This window comes from Acartia tonsa, chromosome 7 (genome assembly GCF_053477335.1).
Source record: "Acartia tonsa isolate MP-2025a chromosome 7, ASM5347733v1, whole genome shotgun sequence".
NCBI lineage: Eukaryota > Metazoa > Arthropoda > Copepoda > Calanoida > Acartiidae > Acartia > Acartia tonsa.
In genome coordinates, this window is record NC_137266.1 from 23,970,496 (window position 1) to 23,986,071 (window position 15,576).

Sequence of the window (15,576 nt, forward strand, 5' to 3'; positions counted from 1 at the left end):
TTTTTCAATTTATAAAAAAAAAAGTTGGTAGGGGGTTTCAATGTTCGACATGCTCTTTGTGGGAAGAATCTAGGAACGCATCCTCTAGTTTGGAAAATAAAGGCTTTTCTTCAGAAATACTTTACTAAATTTACTTTGCAGTTAATTTTTTTGAATGATCTTTTATGGCCATATTACAACCTATAAATATAAATATACATTATTTTACATCAACCTTCCCTTAGACAATACAAGATATTTGGAATTGAATCCTCTATGACTGACTATGCATATATAGATTTATAATTCCAATACATTTTACATACACTAGCGGATTCGCCCCTTGCGTCAAAGGCTTACTTATTAGAAAATGGGAGTGTGGTGGCCAAAATTTTCTCAAAACTTTAATTTTCAAATAAATAGGCAAACTTATATCCTGGGACCGATGTGCAGCTTCGCTTAAATGGAGTTCTTAAACGATTTGTTGGTTAGTCAAATCTTCATAAACAGACAAGGAAACCTTACAATTTTATGTACTAAAATAACATAATTTATTTGTTATTAGCAAAGTTTATTATTAAACCCTTCTATTCGACATGATCTATCTAATTTTTTTGTGGACAACATACTTCTAGGTTTCATAAAAAAAAGTCCAAAATTCTGAGGTTTGATTTCATATAAAGTTTTAATTTTGATGAAAATTTCTAGCAAACGAAATTTTAATTTCTTTTTTATTGAATAACTACATCATCATTTTTTTTTAAATTGACATTCTTTGATATTTTAAATAGTCATTGCTGCGCTACTTATAAAAATAATATCAAACATTAGAAAAAAAAATGTTTAAATGCATGAATATCATAAATGTTGTTTTCATTAAAATTTGTGCAGGTTATTAATCACACATGAATCCATATTGGTAAACTTCATGGCACTAAACATAAACCAGAGATGGACAGAAAGACTAGAGAGAGATAGAGGGAAAGAGAGAGAGAGAGAAAGAGTCAAGTTGCCCAAGCACACAATCTCTATCTCTCTTTCTCTCTCTCTCTCTCCTATTCTTTTTATGTTCCTTTAAAACATTGTAAAAGTTTGTATCATTGGCAGTTTTCTGCGAATAGTAAAATTTAAAAATCAAGCATAAAAAACATTGATTAAATTAATGACTGGTTTAATTCGTGGAATATTTTCCCTATAAACAATTCTATACGAGTATTTTAGTATGGCTATAAATAACCGGTTTTGATCCAGCAAAAAAATCAATTAAAGCCATTATGGAAACAGTTTTAACTTTGCACAGCTTAAGCTAGCTGTACAAAGCTAGCTAAACAATTTGAAATACCTTTAATATTATCCATTTTTGCAAAAATAAAATGTTGTCTGTTTTGTAAACTATTCAAGCCTATATTATTCTTTCTCTCTCCTCTCTCTGCCTAAAATATAATAATGATCCTTCTATAGTATTATGTAAGAAGGGTTTAGCGCCAAAATCTGTGGTCATGGCGGCAAATTAATGCCATGAGAGGTCCTCTTACAATACTCCGACAATTCGTGTCTCATCCTCCGGGAGGCTGCAGAGTAATTTGCCGTTTGGGAAAACAATTCAACACTTTTCCCGTACATTTTTAAGTTCGTGGATTTTTTATGCACAATATCTAAGCTGTACTAGACCGGTTTGTGTGATAGGTATTGTTCTGATAATAATATTTTTTTTTAAATTGAGGGGGGAGGAGGTTAATTTGTTGGGTGGGGTGAGGTATGGGGTCAAACTCATGGCCATATTTTTGCAAAGCCAGCCACTTGTAATATATATCTATCTTTTATTTTCTATCTTTTATATAGATAGATAGAAAGTTGGATAGTACTGCAATTTTCTTCAAATAAGTCTTATCTTTATTTTGCAATTCAAAAATTTATTCTATTTGTTGCAAGCCGCTACTCCCCTAGAGGCCTCTAAAGGCACTTAAGGTGTATTAGGGGGAGGGGATAAGGAAGGAAGTAATTTTACACACAGACATCCTGTTACTTTTATAAAAGGTTAGTGTTTACATATATTTTAGATATTTATTATAAATAATGCAAATCATGAAGAACCGAATGCAATATATAAAAAAACGAGAGGTTGCGTAGTAGAATTTAAGGTATGTATAATGTATATTCGAAGATTTCAATTATTGCCAAAAACCACCAAAAAAATTAATCTAAAAATATTGTGGGACATAAGTGAAGCTTCCCTAAAATAAAGAACTCAACCAGTTCATTAGTTCTTAAAATCTTATGTTTTACACATATAAAACCGTACTACTTTATATAATAGGATTTAACAACTAAAAAAAAGAGAAATTTAGCTTTAATTATAGACAGACAGAGGGATTCTATAGAACATGCTGTTCATCTTCATATATTCTTTATTTCGCTTATTAATATATCAAAATGTTAAAAAAATGAAGCCATACAAGAAAATGTGTCAGTTAGCTTTCAGATTATTGTCAACATCTTGCCTTAAGTATTTAATTTTTTTTTTTTGAAGCAAAGGTTTCATGTAATTGGGATCAGTCCGTTCGTCCGTTTTTGTTTTTGTTTTTTTGGGGGTTAGGGGGGGTCCCACCCCCCAAGAAAATAGCCTAAAACTACCACAGGACCAGTAGGTATATTCCCTGAAGAGTAGAACCCGATCGGTTCAGTGGTTACCGAGATCTTAAAGGACAGACGGACAGACAGACAGACGGACAGACATCATTCTACTTTGTATTGTAGATACATACAGCATAGGAACTCTATACCCGTTTCCAGAAAGTCTGTAGGTCCATTTAAAACATAATGATTTTTAACTTTTTTGACAACAACTTTTTGTATGATATAATTATCCTATTCATCTATTTATTTCAATTATGATTCCTAGGACACAAAGGTACAATATTCTAAGCGATGCATCTTTACAATCAAATCCTTAAAATCAAAAATATGTCCTTTTTAAATCCTGAATTTAGGAAATTTTGCCACAAATTTGTTTACAATTTTATTCTGACAAATTAATGTTCTCCTTCTGATTTTAGACCTTCGATTTTATGGATGTTGTCATCGTTGTTAAAAATTAATTTGTCATTTTGTTTTTAATATGATAAAAACTTGTAAAAATGAACTAAAACCTCCTTCCCCCCCCCCCCCCCCCACCGCATATATTTCTTGTTTTAAATTTTACATAACTAAAATTGGAAAAAGAATTAGAAGGTCAACTTTACCTCCCTACCTTTTCTCCTCTTAAAAAATCCGCTAATTTGTCTAAAAATATTGGATTGCCCATCTTCATATGCATATAGGAAAGTTATGCAATTGTATTTTAATTCCGGAGTAATTTTAATTTTAATCTTATATTTATGATTTGTTTTGTAAATATGAAATTATTCTGACATTTAAGTACACATATTATGTTATATTATAAATAAATAACATGACTTTGAAAAGTCACAAACAATGTCTGATACTGTTTCTACCTTATTATATGAAGTAAAAAGATGTTTGTCTGTCTGTCCTTTTTTTAAAAAATACATACTGGTCCTGCGTGGGGTGGGGCTTTCATATACTAAGAGCAAGGATGACTTCATCAATATAAGGCAAAACTGATAAACTTAAAACTGAAGCAAAAAAACAAAGGATTTTAAATCATAAAAACTCAATAGAATCGGACTTCTATTGTTTTACCAAAAAAAGGGGGGGATACTAGACTGTAAATTACACTGGTAACAACAGTTTATACCCACATTATCTTATTCTCAGGCTCAAATACTTTTGGTATTTTATTGAATTTAGATTGTTTAGATCCCAACTAGTTGTGTCAATGACTTATCTAATTTCAACCAATAATTTAATTTACTGAAAAGGAAATGTTGTCAAATAGTGGCGGCCTTCTATCTTTTATAGAAGCCGGGAAAATCACGTTTCCCCCTTTCCGTCCTTAACGGACAGATGGACGGACATTTGGAATTGTAAAGTAGCTTTGCTATAAAAAAAATCGCATACCATCGAAAGGTTTCGTGAATTTTATAAAAAATATTTAAAAGATATATTTTAAACTTGTGTTAGATACCAAAAAAAAGAGTGTGTTGAATTACAAATATGGGCACTATACTATAATACAATTAGTCCGTATATGCATCCGTCAAATGCCGTTGTAGAGATCACCTTTTACTTATATGGGAGCTTTTGAAGATAAGCTTAACAAATAAGTATCTACAGTGTAACTAACTTCGTCTTTCCTCCTTTTGAGGATACAACTTGTGGAGACTGACATTCTTGTTTTAGCGTTTCTTTTTAATTTGGATGTTGTCATCCTTGTTTTATATTTATTTCCTGAAACATAATCTGTTCAATTATTAAATGCACAGTTTTGAATTTGAGTTTACAGGCAACTGAACTTAAAACATTCACACAAACATGGATAGTAATTCAGTGATTTTAATTGGTTTAGAACTTGCTGTGAATTGTGAAATAAAGCTCTGTTCACAACCAGATAAAAGTTTATATTATAATTTTGTCTAAAATTTAAAGGATAAGGATCTAAAGAGATAAAACAATGGATGAAAAATTACTGTATTTCCCCAATGATGATAAACAAAATCACCCCAATTGTTTATTGGTTTAAAAACTTTGGATACTACTCATATGAACCAACCTACATAAAAAGATTTATTAATATTTATGAAAATTAAAAGCTAACGAACGAGATAACGTTTTCTTAAACTTTGGGTTCCAGTATAAGCAGTGTCGTGAACAGGATTTTAGATAGGTGTAGTAGAGTGGACGCCTATGGGGGTGTATCCACCCCCCTCCACAAAGTTTTTAACGCATCCTAATTTTATTTTATTTGTCGCTTTCACTGTAAGGAGGCAACATAAACTTCTTAACTTATTGGTGGCCTAGATATTAAAAAATATGGTTTCAAAGTTATCCAAGCCAGTAGCATAATAATATGATGTGTTACCATGATCCATGTACAAAAAGTAACAGAATGTGTGTATGTCTATGTATCTGTTTGTACCGAACTGAACTGTGTAACCACTGAACTGATATAGGTTTATCTTAACGATTCTCCTGTAGATCCTCATAGGTCCTGAAAAGGTTCATAAAACTAAAATTGAGAGTTAAATCCACCTTCACCTCAAGTGTCCTTAGAGGCCTCAAGAGTTTCAGGCTATTTTCTGCTCACTATACGTTCCCTAGATGTTACTGGAGTACCCACTATTTATGGAAAGCATAACGGCATAAGTTGCACAAAGCATAAATGTAACCAATGATAGTTTCTATTGCTACTTTGCTTGATGTGTGACATAGTTAAATTTAGGTGTAATTTTGTGAATTAACTAATTGTAAAATATTAGATATTATTTCTGCAGTTTTTGCCAAAATTCAACAACTGTTTAATCTGTGTTATGATACAAGGAAAAAAGAAGGACTTTAAACCCCTCATTGAAATGTTTGGTAACTGACCACAAAAAGTCTGAATGAAGGTGTTCTTTTAAAAAGTACAGTAAATATGAAAATCTTTTTTAGAAGGCGTCAATAAAGGTGTCAATAAATCACAGAAATCATTTATTCTGGAGTAGCTGAACTACTAATCAAGAATGGCAAAATCCAAAATAAATCTTAAATTGATGGGAAAGTGAATCAAAGAGCAGATGTTTAGTCGTCATAATTCAAAAATATAATTATATATACTTTTGGTATATGATGTCTTAACCAAAACAAATTAGCAGTGTATCTTAAATAGTATAGCAGCCAGGAAAATGCCATTTACCCAATAGTATAATGGATTGACTGACCTGACAGACGGACAGACAAAGTGAAAAATGCCGGGAGAAAGGTGACATTGGTCTATTTATTACTCTTGCCCCTAAAGTTTTATTATAACTGTTTTTATTCGTTTGCTCAACAACTTTGGGGACTTTTCTTGAATTTTGATTGTTTAGTTCATTAAGTTGAATGTCCTAATGTTTTAACTACTGATTGTAATGTATAGTATCGGTAATTTTGTGTATCATCAATGGGGATGTACATCAATTTATCGTCCATTGTCTTATCTCTTAAGATCCCTGGGAAAATGTTAGGTTTTATAGAGCATCGTAGAAGCACCCTATATAAAGATTTTGAATAAATTTATACTCTAGATGGACAATCATAATTCACCATTTTTCCCAATAGATTCAACTTTCTATAGCTGAATTTTTATATAGATGAAATGCAAAAAAAACTGATTTTTGTACTTATATGTACAATTTATAACCATTAATGTGGTCAAATTATTCCCGCATTATGTTGATATTACTTTATATTGTTCATCTTGACTTTCCATATTTATTAGAATTTCTTTTAGAAAGAAAATCTGTTGGAATAAAAATTTATGCGGCGTACATAAAAGTACATAAAAATAATACATAAAAACAGAGATGGCCGTATCCATAGACAGTGGAGTAATATTGTCGTATTTGCATACTAGTGGCTACACCCCTAGAGTATTGTGGTAAAGAGGTACTACAATCTCAACCCATATCCTTGATGCCCCCTAGGTAGTTCCAGCTCTTCCCAGCTTTCCCGCCTGCCACACAAATATATCTTCATCACAGAGATCTTCAGTTGTTTGCAGCGCTTTGTGTTGGTAGGATTCTCCTATATCAAAGCCTTTCTTAGCCGAGGATCAATAGGATCTGGCGCGGCTTACTTATCCATTCTCCACGAGCTTTCACCACGTCGCCGCCAGGCAGGACGCCACAGCTCTGCATCAGTATACATCTTTACCTAATTAATTATCTAAATCCTGTTTAAATGTATTAATGTTAATAAATTAGTTACTTTGATACTTGAGTAATTATTGGTAAAAAGCAACGGCCGCTCTATACTAACCCCGTCTGTCCGTAGTACTTTACGTCAGTATTCTCGAGAGGGTGGTGGGACTATCCCCTAAAATAGTTATAAACCTTCTCAAGACCTGTGAGAATCTTTGCTGTTAGGAGAACCATATCGGTACAAACAGAAAGACAGACACAGATCCTGTTAAATGCATACAGAGATTTCGGTTGGACTGTAAGACAGAAAATCGACGGACAGCCGTACAGACTAACCCTAGATGAAGAGAAGCTGCGCTAAATAAAAAACACATATTTGTACATAAAAGAACATTTACTATATTGAACTTTTTCAAATACAAGAAATAAAAAATGTTCTTATCAAACAACTAACAATTTTAGTAGCCCATCAATTAAATGGACTAAATGATCTGCAACAATCGATATATTAATACTTGGATGTTGCACCAGATTTTCATGTACTCTAATAAAGTGAAACTCGCGGCTAAAAATAGATACCCCCCATCCACCCCCTATACCCGATCTCCTCCCCTTCTGATGAATGAACGAACTGACCAATCAATGAGGTCCATATTAGCAACCTAAATTTACGACAATTTTTCCCTATCAATATATTTCTTCACCTATCCTATTGTATAAAGTAGAGAAGGTTATTTGTATGAAGCCTAAGATTTCAATACTTACAGAACCGATTGAGTTCGCCGTGTTAGGGAAGCTTCACATATCTCCCTGGATGGTTTTAGGCTATTTAAGTCTTGGGTTTTTAAGTCTAATTTTTTTGTTTCACTCTCCTTTCGAATACAGATATCTTAGATGCTATGGGGGAATCCGATAGTAGGAAAAAAACAGCACTTATTTTATTATTGTTTTAGATTAGACATTGACCTAAAATAAACAAAAAAAATATATAAATTGTGATGCATGGTGGTTCCTTGAGTGATTAGTCATTAAACTGAGACCTAACAACAAAATAGACAACAGAATGCTTATAATAAAACTCACGAGAAAAAAAAATGAATGAAGGAAAAGAAACAAAAAGGATATGAAACTTGAAAAGAGGCCAAAAATAAAAAGAAAAAACTTAAAAAGTAAATTCCTAAAGGATTAGATAGATAGATATATATTTATAGAAGGAAGAAATTTAATTAGAAAGAAAATTAGATATACAGATATATTTGGATATTAACAAGGATGACAACATCCATAAAAGCGAAACACTGAAACGGTAGGACAAACGGACATTAACACTTGTATAGTATCTGAACGGAATAATCAGAATATAAAAGTATAAGAGTCGAAGCAAAATTGTAAGTAAATTTGTTGCAAAACTGCTTGATACAGGATAATGTTTATGAACATACTTACATTTTTGGGACTTGATTATAGAGTTGCTTCGCTTATAAAATTGTTCTTTGTTGTCCCAGGAATCAATATACCAAAAATCAGATCAAACGGATAATTAGATCACATAAAAATTTGTTGCTAAAAAAGTAGAAAAATCAACATGTTTAAAATGGACATACGGACATTTTGGTAATGATTATAGAGTTGCTACGCTTTCTAAATCGTACCTAACTACTACAGGAATCACCATGCAAATATATTACATATAAATAACTTCTCAAAAAGTTTATTTCATTTGAGACAATGCACAGCTTAATAAGAAACCATAACACGCGAAAAAAATAAAAATAAACCTCGTCGTAGTTAAAGATGTGAAATATATGTTGGTTTGTCTGACTTAAGCTTCGCTCTTATGGATGTTGTCATCCTTGTTTACTAATATTGTTCCAAATCCTTGATTCTCAAAAGTTTCCAAGAAAAATGTAAAATCTTTGTATTCCTTTAAGTATACAGGGATAATACCCAGGGATAAGAAAATGGCCGATAAATTGTTGTACATCCCAAATGATGATACACAAAAATACCCCTTTAATAAATTACAATTAATGGTTGAAACGTTTGAATACTCAACTTAATGAATTAACCAAGCAAAAGTTCACAAAGTTGTTAAGCCAAAGAATAAAGAAACGTTATTGGGGACTAGTGTAAAAAACAGGCCATTGTCCCCCTCCCTCCCTGGGGGAAGAGTATTCATCTTTTATTGTCCAATCCCTACCTCCCTGGCTGGTATAAGAATGTTGTAATTATCTTTGTGTATTCAGGAAATGTATCTTTAACACAGATGGATGAGGTTTATCAAAACCGTGAAAGTTTTGATAATTTTTTTTAAAAAGGTTGAAAAGAATACGATTTAAAAGCATTTTTTACCCCCTTCCCAAAAAAAACAAAAAAATAGGTATAGCAACAAAGTAAATCTAATTTCCCCCATGGAAATCATAATTATCTTAATAGTATTATGGATACACAGCGTGTTGGACGTTTGTGGATGTGTTAAATATATCTCAACTAATACAAAGTTGTCTGAGTTATATTTCAAAATATTGTCTCTATTGTATGAACATAATGCTTTGTATGAGAAAGGATTTTCATCAACAACTTTCGAACAAACATAAACTAAAGTTTCATTTATCAAGATACTTAAACATGCTTCTTGCAAATCGTGTATGCCTTTTTTATTATGAACTAGCGGCTTTATATTGGAAATGACAGAAACCCTTATAAAGCTTCCCTGAAATGATCAGGGATAAGGGATGGGAAACGTAAGAAAATATTATTTCAGGCCTATTTTCCAACTAGGCCTAAAAAACTAGTTTCGGGATGACGCAGTAGTTAGATTTGAAAACTATGAACAATGATGAAATAGCTATTATATGAATGCAAAGAAAAAAAGTATAGAATAGAATTCAGGTAGTTGATTTCACCAATCATAAAATATAATAAAAACTTTCCAGAGAACCAATATGTTAGTGGCTTTAAGTAGAATCCCGTTATTACTTCGCCAACCCCCCCCCCCCCATTTAAAAAAAAAGTTTTTTTTGAGATGGTTAAATCTGATTTATTTTCAAACATTTTAAGGGGGGATCTACTTCACCCCAAAATTTGTATTTAGAAATAAACACCGCTTTAGCCCCCCAGCTTTAATAAATAAATTAAGTAGATTTGAATAAGTACATGGGTAACATTCTATCAACTAATTGTTCCATAGCATACATATAAATTAAGAATTTTTAAAAAAATTTATTTTACGTTAAATATTAACAGAAAAGTTCAATTAAGTGTGCAATAATTTTTACCAAAATTAATGAAAATTTTTTTTTAACAAAACACAGTACACTTTTATTTACATATTGAACTAGTTTTGTATTTGTAATCATTTAGGTGGGTTATCAATTCCACATGAAATGTAACTTTTAAATTGTCTAAAGACAATGAGTTTTTCACATTGTTCTAAAGTATAAAATGTTGAATCCTACTCAGTCTTCAAAAAACGATCTCTCAATTTATGTTTTGCTATATGGACATTTATTAATGTGTAGATTTAATAATAAGTTGATGTGATTGAACGTCATATATATTGTTGTCCTTCTGATAGCAGAAACTTTCCATTGTTGTCTTTCTAATAGCAGAAATTTATGTTTGCTTGAATTAATTTAGCCAATAATGAACTGGGGGACGCGTTTGTTATTAATAATTGGTTAATGCTAAAAGCAAGTTTCAGGCTATTGGATATTAGCCTACAGCCTAAAATGAGTTGATTTTATAGGCAAAAAAGAAAAGTTGCCCCATCACTTTAGAAAGGAGGCTGAGACCTAATTTTCGGTCAGGTTTCCCATCCCTTATCCCTGGAAATGATGAACTCAGTCGTTTTAGTAGTAATCGAGATCTGATACTACAGACAAAAAAACTCACTACTCGGGTCGAGCAATTTTTATAGGGGCAATTTCTCTTGGGAGGGTGGTGGAACGAACCTTAAAAAAGTTACAAACTTTTCCAGGACCTATAAAAAAAGAAGAAAAAAATTATATCGATTGAGCGGTACAGAAAACACACAGACATCTTATTACTGTTTAATGAATGTTAGTTGAATAAGTTACATGGTTATCTTTATCATTTCTGTACAATAGTTTACTACTGTAAAGGAAAATATTTATTGGCTGTCACTGATATTTTAATGAACAAATCGACATTTCTTTTCACCAACAATTGTTTTTATTGAAAATGAATTCAGCAAATTTTATGTTCGGAGCAGGATCAATGTAAAACTTTGTAGGTTTTTCATTTTCTTTATTATCAGAGAAATTAAAAAGTGATAAAACAAATTATAAACTTCTTACATAGAGATATCCTTATATATTTAGTAAATATTGCAAAATAAGAGCCTGAGGATAGATAGATAAGATAGTTAGACAGAAAAATAGACAATAGATGGATGGATAGATAGATGGGTAAATTAATAAATGGTGTGATCTATGGGCGGATGGATAAATAGATGGGTGGATGGATGGATAAATAGATAGATGCGAAGATAGATAGATGGATGGATAGAAAAATAGATGGATAGTTAGACAGAAAAATAGGAAATACATGGTTAGATAGATAGTTGGATAGATTGATGGAAGGACACTGACAGATAGATGGATGAATAGATAAATGATTGGATAGAAAGATGGTTGGGTGGATGGTTAGAGAGATAGATAAAATAGATAGATACATGGATAGATAGATGGATGGATAGATAGTTGGATGGATATATAGTTGGATAGATAGATATGTATATGGATGACTAGATATATGGATGAATAGATAGATAGTTGGGTAACAAGAAGGATTGATAGATAGATGGATGGATAGTTTGATGATTAGATAGATTGATTGATGGATAGATAGATTGATGGATACATAGATAGATAGATGGATTGTTAAATTGATGTGAAAATGGATGTGAAAATAGATAAATAGACAATAGATAAGGAAATAAATCATCTATAAATAGATGTATAAATAGGGGGAAGAAATTATAAATTTGTTAAGACAGCTAAAGTATAATTTTACAAAAAAAAATCACCCAACAAGAATTTATTAATGCAGAGTGGAGCAATTTTTTAGCAAACTTTAGAAGTTGATAATAGTTGGTAATTCAAGAATACTTTATTAAAAGCAAACCTTTCTATGACGAGGGTCGATCTGTCCGTCCGTTTGTAACTCTTGGCATGCTAAAATTTGAATGATGATTCCTGTAACAGTTAGATCTCATTTAAAAAGTGTAGCAACTCTATAAGTGTTACCAAAAAGATCATTTAAAAAACAAGCTCTTTTGACGCAATTCTTTTTTGTTTGAAATAACAATTTTTTTAAATATTGATTCCCAGGAAACCAGGTACAAGAACATCAGCGATGCATCTTAATAATATACCATTAAAAATATAAGTATGTTTTTTTAATTGGACAATTTATTAACAAATTTTTATACAATGTTGTATATACTTGTTAATTATAAACTGCTTATTAAGTTATGTTTGTCCTACAGTTTGAATTTAGAGCTTCGCCTTTATAGATGTTGCCATCCTTGTTTGTTATATAGCTATGTTAATGTGTGACTTATGAAACGTTGTCGTTGAATTCCTTTTTAGCTGATGGAACACCAATACCCCGTTTTCATCAACTATAAGGTTTTATTTTTCATGGCTCTATCCCTGTAAAATACAGTTATAGCTGTCTTTATTCTAGTTTACATAACATAGCCTCGGTTAGCGTATCGAAGACGGAATACCCTATGAGATATTATTTTGGGGTATTTCCGGACTGAATCTTGCTTATTGATGGTCAAATGATCTCCAGACAACTAAACCTTCAATTAAACGACCTGTGTCAGGATATCCTAACCCAGTGTGTGGTGTGTAATGAATTGGGCTAAGGCATACCCCCCCCCCCCCCTATCCTAACAATTTATATCGCGCGCCTGACAAATCGGCAGTATGAAGCAACTTCTGTAGTTATGACGCGAAGTTTGGCCAAGATTCGAACCTATCACCTTCCCAACAATGAGCTACAGTCACGTTTTTTTTCTTAACCTAACATGAAGGTATGAGGGGTGGGAGTTTATTTGGGATTTAATAATGGATCAATTATATTTTGTCAACATCGCAAACATTTTTTATTCTCATCAAGGAGGTACACACAAACAAACATATAGACGGACAGGCATAATTTTATATAAGGATTGGGCGTTTTCATCTCTGTGAAATATCTATGCTTAAAGTTGTCAAATGCAATATAAACTTTAGTAGCACAAAAACTGATTGAAATTCAGCAAGAATTTTTATATCTCTATATTCTATAAATTCAATTCCTATAGAAAGTTTATGGAGATAAAAAATATCAGTATGATCAGGGTCTGTACGTCAGCATGTCATTTTTCTTATTTCAGCTGATTTTTATCTTAAGAAGTAAAGCAAAATAACTACTTTTAATTCCAGCCGACTAAGATCACTTAAAATATCAACCAAATTTTTGCTGAAATTAAAATTAATGCATATATCATGCAGATCTATAATACTTATATGATTATTTAGTGTTTTAAATATGTTTTTTTTTTAAGTAAATAATCTATCTATTTCTTGCTATGTTTAGAAATGGATTATAATTCCTATTAGAGTGTAACTGTAACAAGTTAAAAAAAATAAGGTATACAACAAATCAATTCAAAAAATCTATTTAAATAAATTATTTTGCCACATCAAATATATAAGAATATTACTATTGTAAAGCCAAAGTTAGAATAATTAGCAGTCTCTAGATCCAGATTCCCAGGAAGGGTTTTGTTCCAAGTGCATATTATAGAGTTGACACAGGTTATCCTTATAACGCCAATTTCCACAGTTGAGTGTTCCCCGGCAAGCTCTATGACACTCTTCTGCACTTGTTGTCTTTATGTTGTCCATCCAGCTCCAGTAATAAGCCAAAATTCCATCATCATGGCACCTATTCTCCATAGCACAAGCAGCATTAGTTAGATCAGGACCATCCCACTCACCTGGGGTAGTAAGGAATATTCTGTTAAAGCAGTATTTATGCTGCTTATTATACAACCAACCAATACAAATAGGATCTATGTAACATTTTGAGAAACATTCCCAATTCGCATTATCATATCCACGCCATTGGAGATTATCATCAATTGTTATTCCTTTCTTTACACAAAAACTAAAGCTTCCAGTAGTAGTAGTTGTAGTAGTTGTGGTAGTAGTAGTTGTAGTTGTGGTAGAAGTGGTAGTGGTGGTTGTTGTAATAGCACCACATTTACTTTCATCTCCAAGGGCAGCCATAGCAAATCTATTTAGTGTAAGAATTCTAACGCTGTTTGAAGATCCAAGAACTCCTGTTGGTTGTCCAGTCTTAGGATACACTACATCAGGGTTAGAATAATAGTTGATATCTCTTTCTCCAAGACTAGTTGAATAAGCTTGGATTGTCTTGTATTTGCCTCCAGGTAAGAGATAACCATGACCATCAGCATAGTAGGGATTAGTTCCTTGTTCTTTATTATGCAACAAGCCAAAATTGTGTCCAAGTTCATGGCCTAGTACATAGTAACTTAACATACAATGTTTCATGCCTAATGTGACTGTATGGCCATTTCTTGTTGTATCGGTTGTACCAAAACCACATGCAGTAGAGTAAGTAACAAGTAAACTTGCAGCATCTGCAGTTCCTCTTAGCTCTTCCACTGATCCTTTCATTTGATAAAATGAGCTAAAGTCTGCACGACCATCACCAGTTTCCTCAAATGAGGTCATTTCTGAACCACAAGACTGAACACGGACAGGAGCCTTGGAATTGATGAAGCCTTGGTTGGTTACTGCAAGAACTTCATTTATAAACCCATCAATATCATCTGTATGGTCAGCAAACATTGGAGTGTAATAAAACTTTACGCTAAATGTTACAATTGTTGTTGTGTCTGTTGTTCTAATTTCAGGATAATCAATTCTTGTAGAAGTATTCCCAAATACATCATCAATCAAATGTTCAGCTTCAGGCATGCTTCCAACATCCATTTGTTTAACAACATGAATATCATCACCACAATATTCAATGTCATATGACTCACCATTATCAAGCCAAGCATGTCCATAAATATCACCATTGTGCTCAGTGATAGTAACTTCAGCCTCATCGTTTTCATACAGGTAAGAATTAGCAGCCTCTCCAACAGGTCCTTTAAAATCTAAGTCATCCTTGATAATACCAAGTTGAAGTTTGGGATCTCCAAGTTTTGTAATGTTGACTAAAACAGGCTGACACATCTTTACAAATGGTCCTTGGCAGCATGGCAATTCTGCTCTTGTTTCCCCAAGTTCAGTGTACAAGGAATTGCAATATATACCTAGATCATAAATTGGTTATCATTGCAAAGTTAAAATGTAAATATTACAAAATAATCTCTCTGTGTTAAAATCAAATTTAATTTATTTAAAAATTATATATGTACCTGGTAGAAGAAACCCAAACAAGACTACAAATAAGATCATCTTGGTATGGAGGATTCAACTGAAAAAATAAATTTAAGAACATTGATAATTATTCAATAAGTAGAAATTATAAAGGTAAGTTTAAAGCTAACAGTCCCTTTAATATATATTAGTTTTTCAAAAATCTGTTATAGCAAATTTAAAATATCTATAATATTGATATAATAAATGGAAATGTACTTACCTAAACAACTAATAGATGACTGTTAGATCCAGAATTATGACACATTTTTATAGAGTTTGTTTTTGATCACAAATGTTTAGTAATGGAAATAGCAAAAAATCAAATGTAAATATTCTAA

The 15,576-nt window shown here is 32.0% G+C and overlaps 2 protein-coding genes across 2 annotated transcripts in view; one reads left to right on the top strand and one right to left on the bottom strand.

The window, feature by feature from the left end:
* Positions 1–15,576, top strand: part of LOC145325114 (uncharacterized) — a 51,505-nt gene that overhangs the window by 16,522 nt on the left and 19,407 nt on the right. The window lies entirely within an intron of this gene.
* Positions 13,440–15,306, bottom strand: LOC145325106 (uncharacterized). Its single transcript, XM_080167952.1, has 2 exons — positions 15,235–15,306; positions 13,440–15,129 (listed from the first exon to the last, which is right to left on the bottom strand). The coding sequence occupies exons 1-2, from the start codon at positions 15,272–15,274 to the stop codon at positions 13,526–13,528; spliced, it is 1,644 nt and encodes a 547-aa protein (XP_080024078.1). The 5' UTR covers positions 15,275–15,306; the 3' UTR covers positions 13,440–13,525.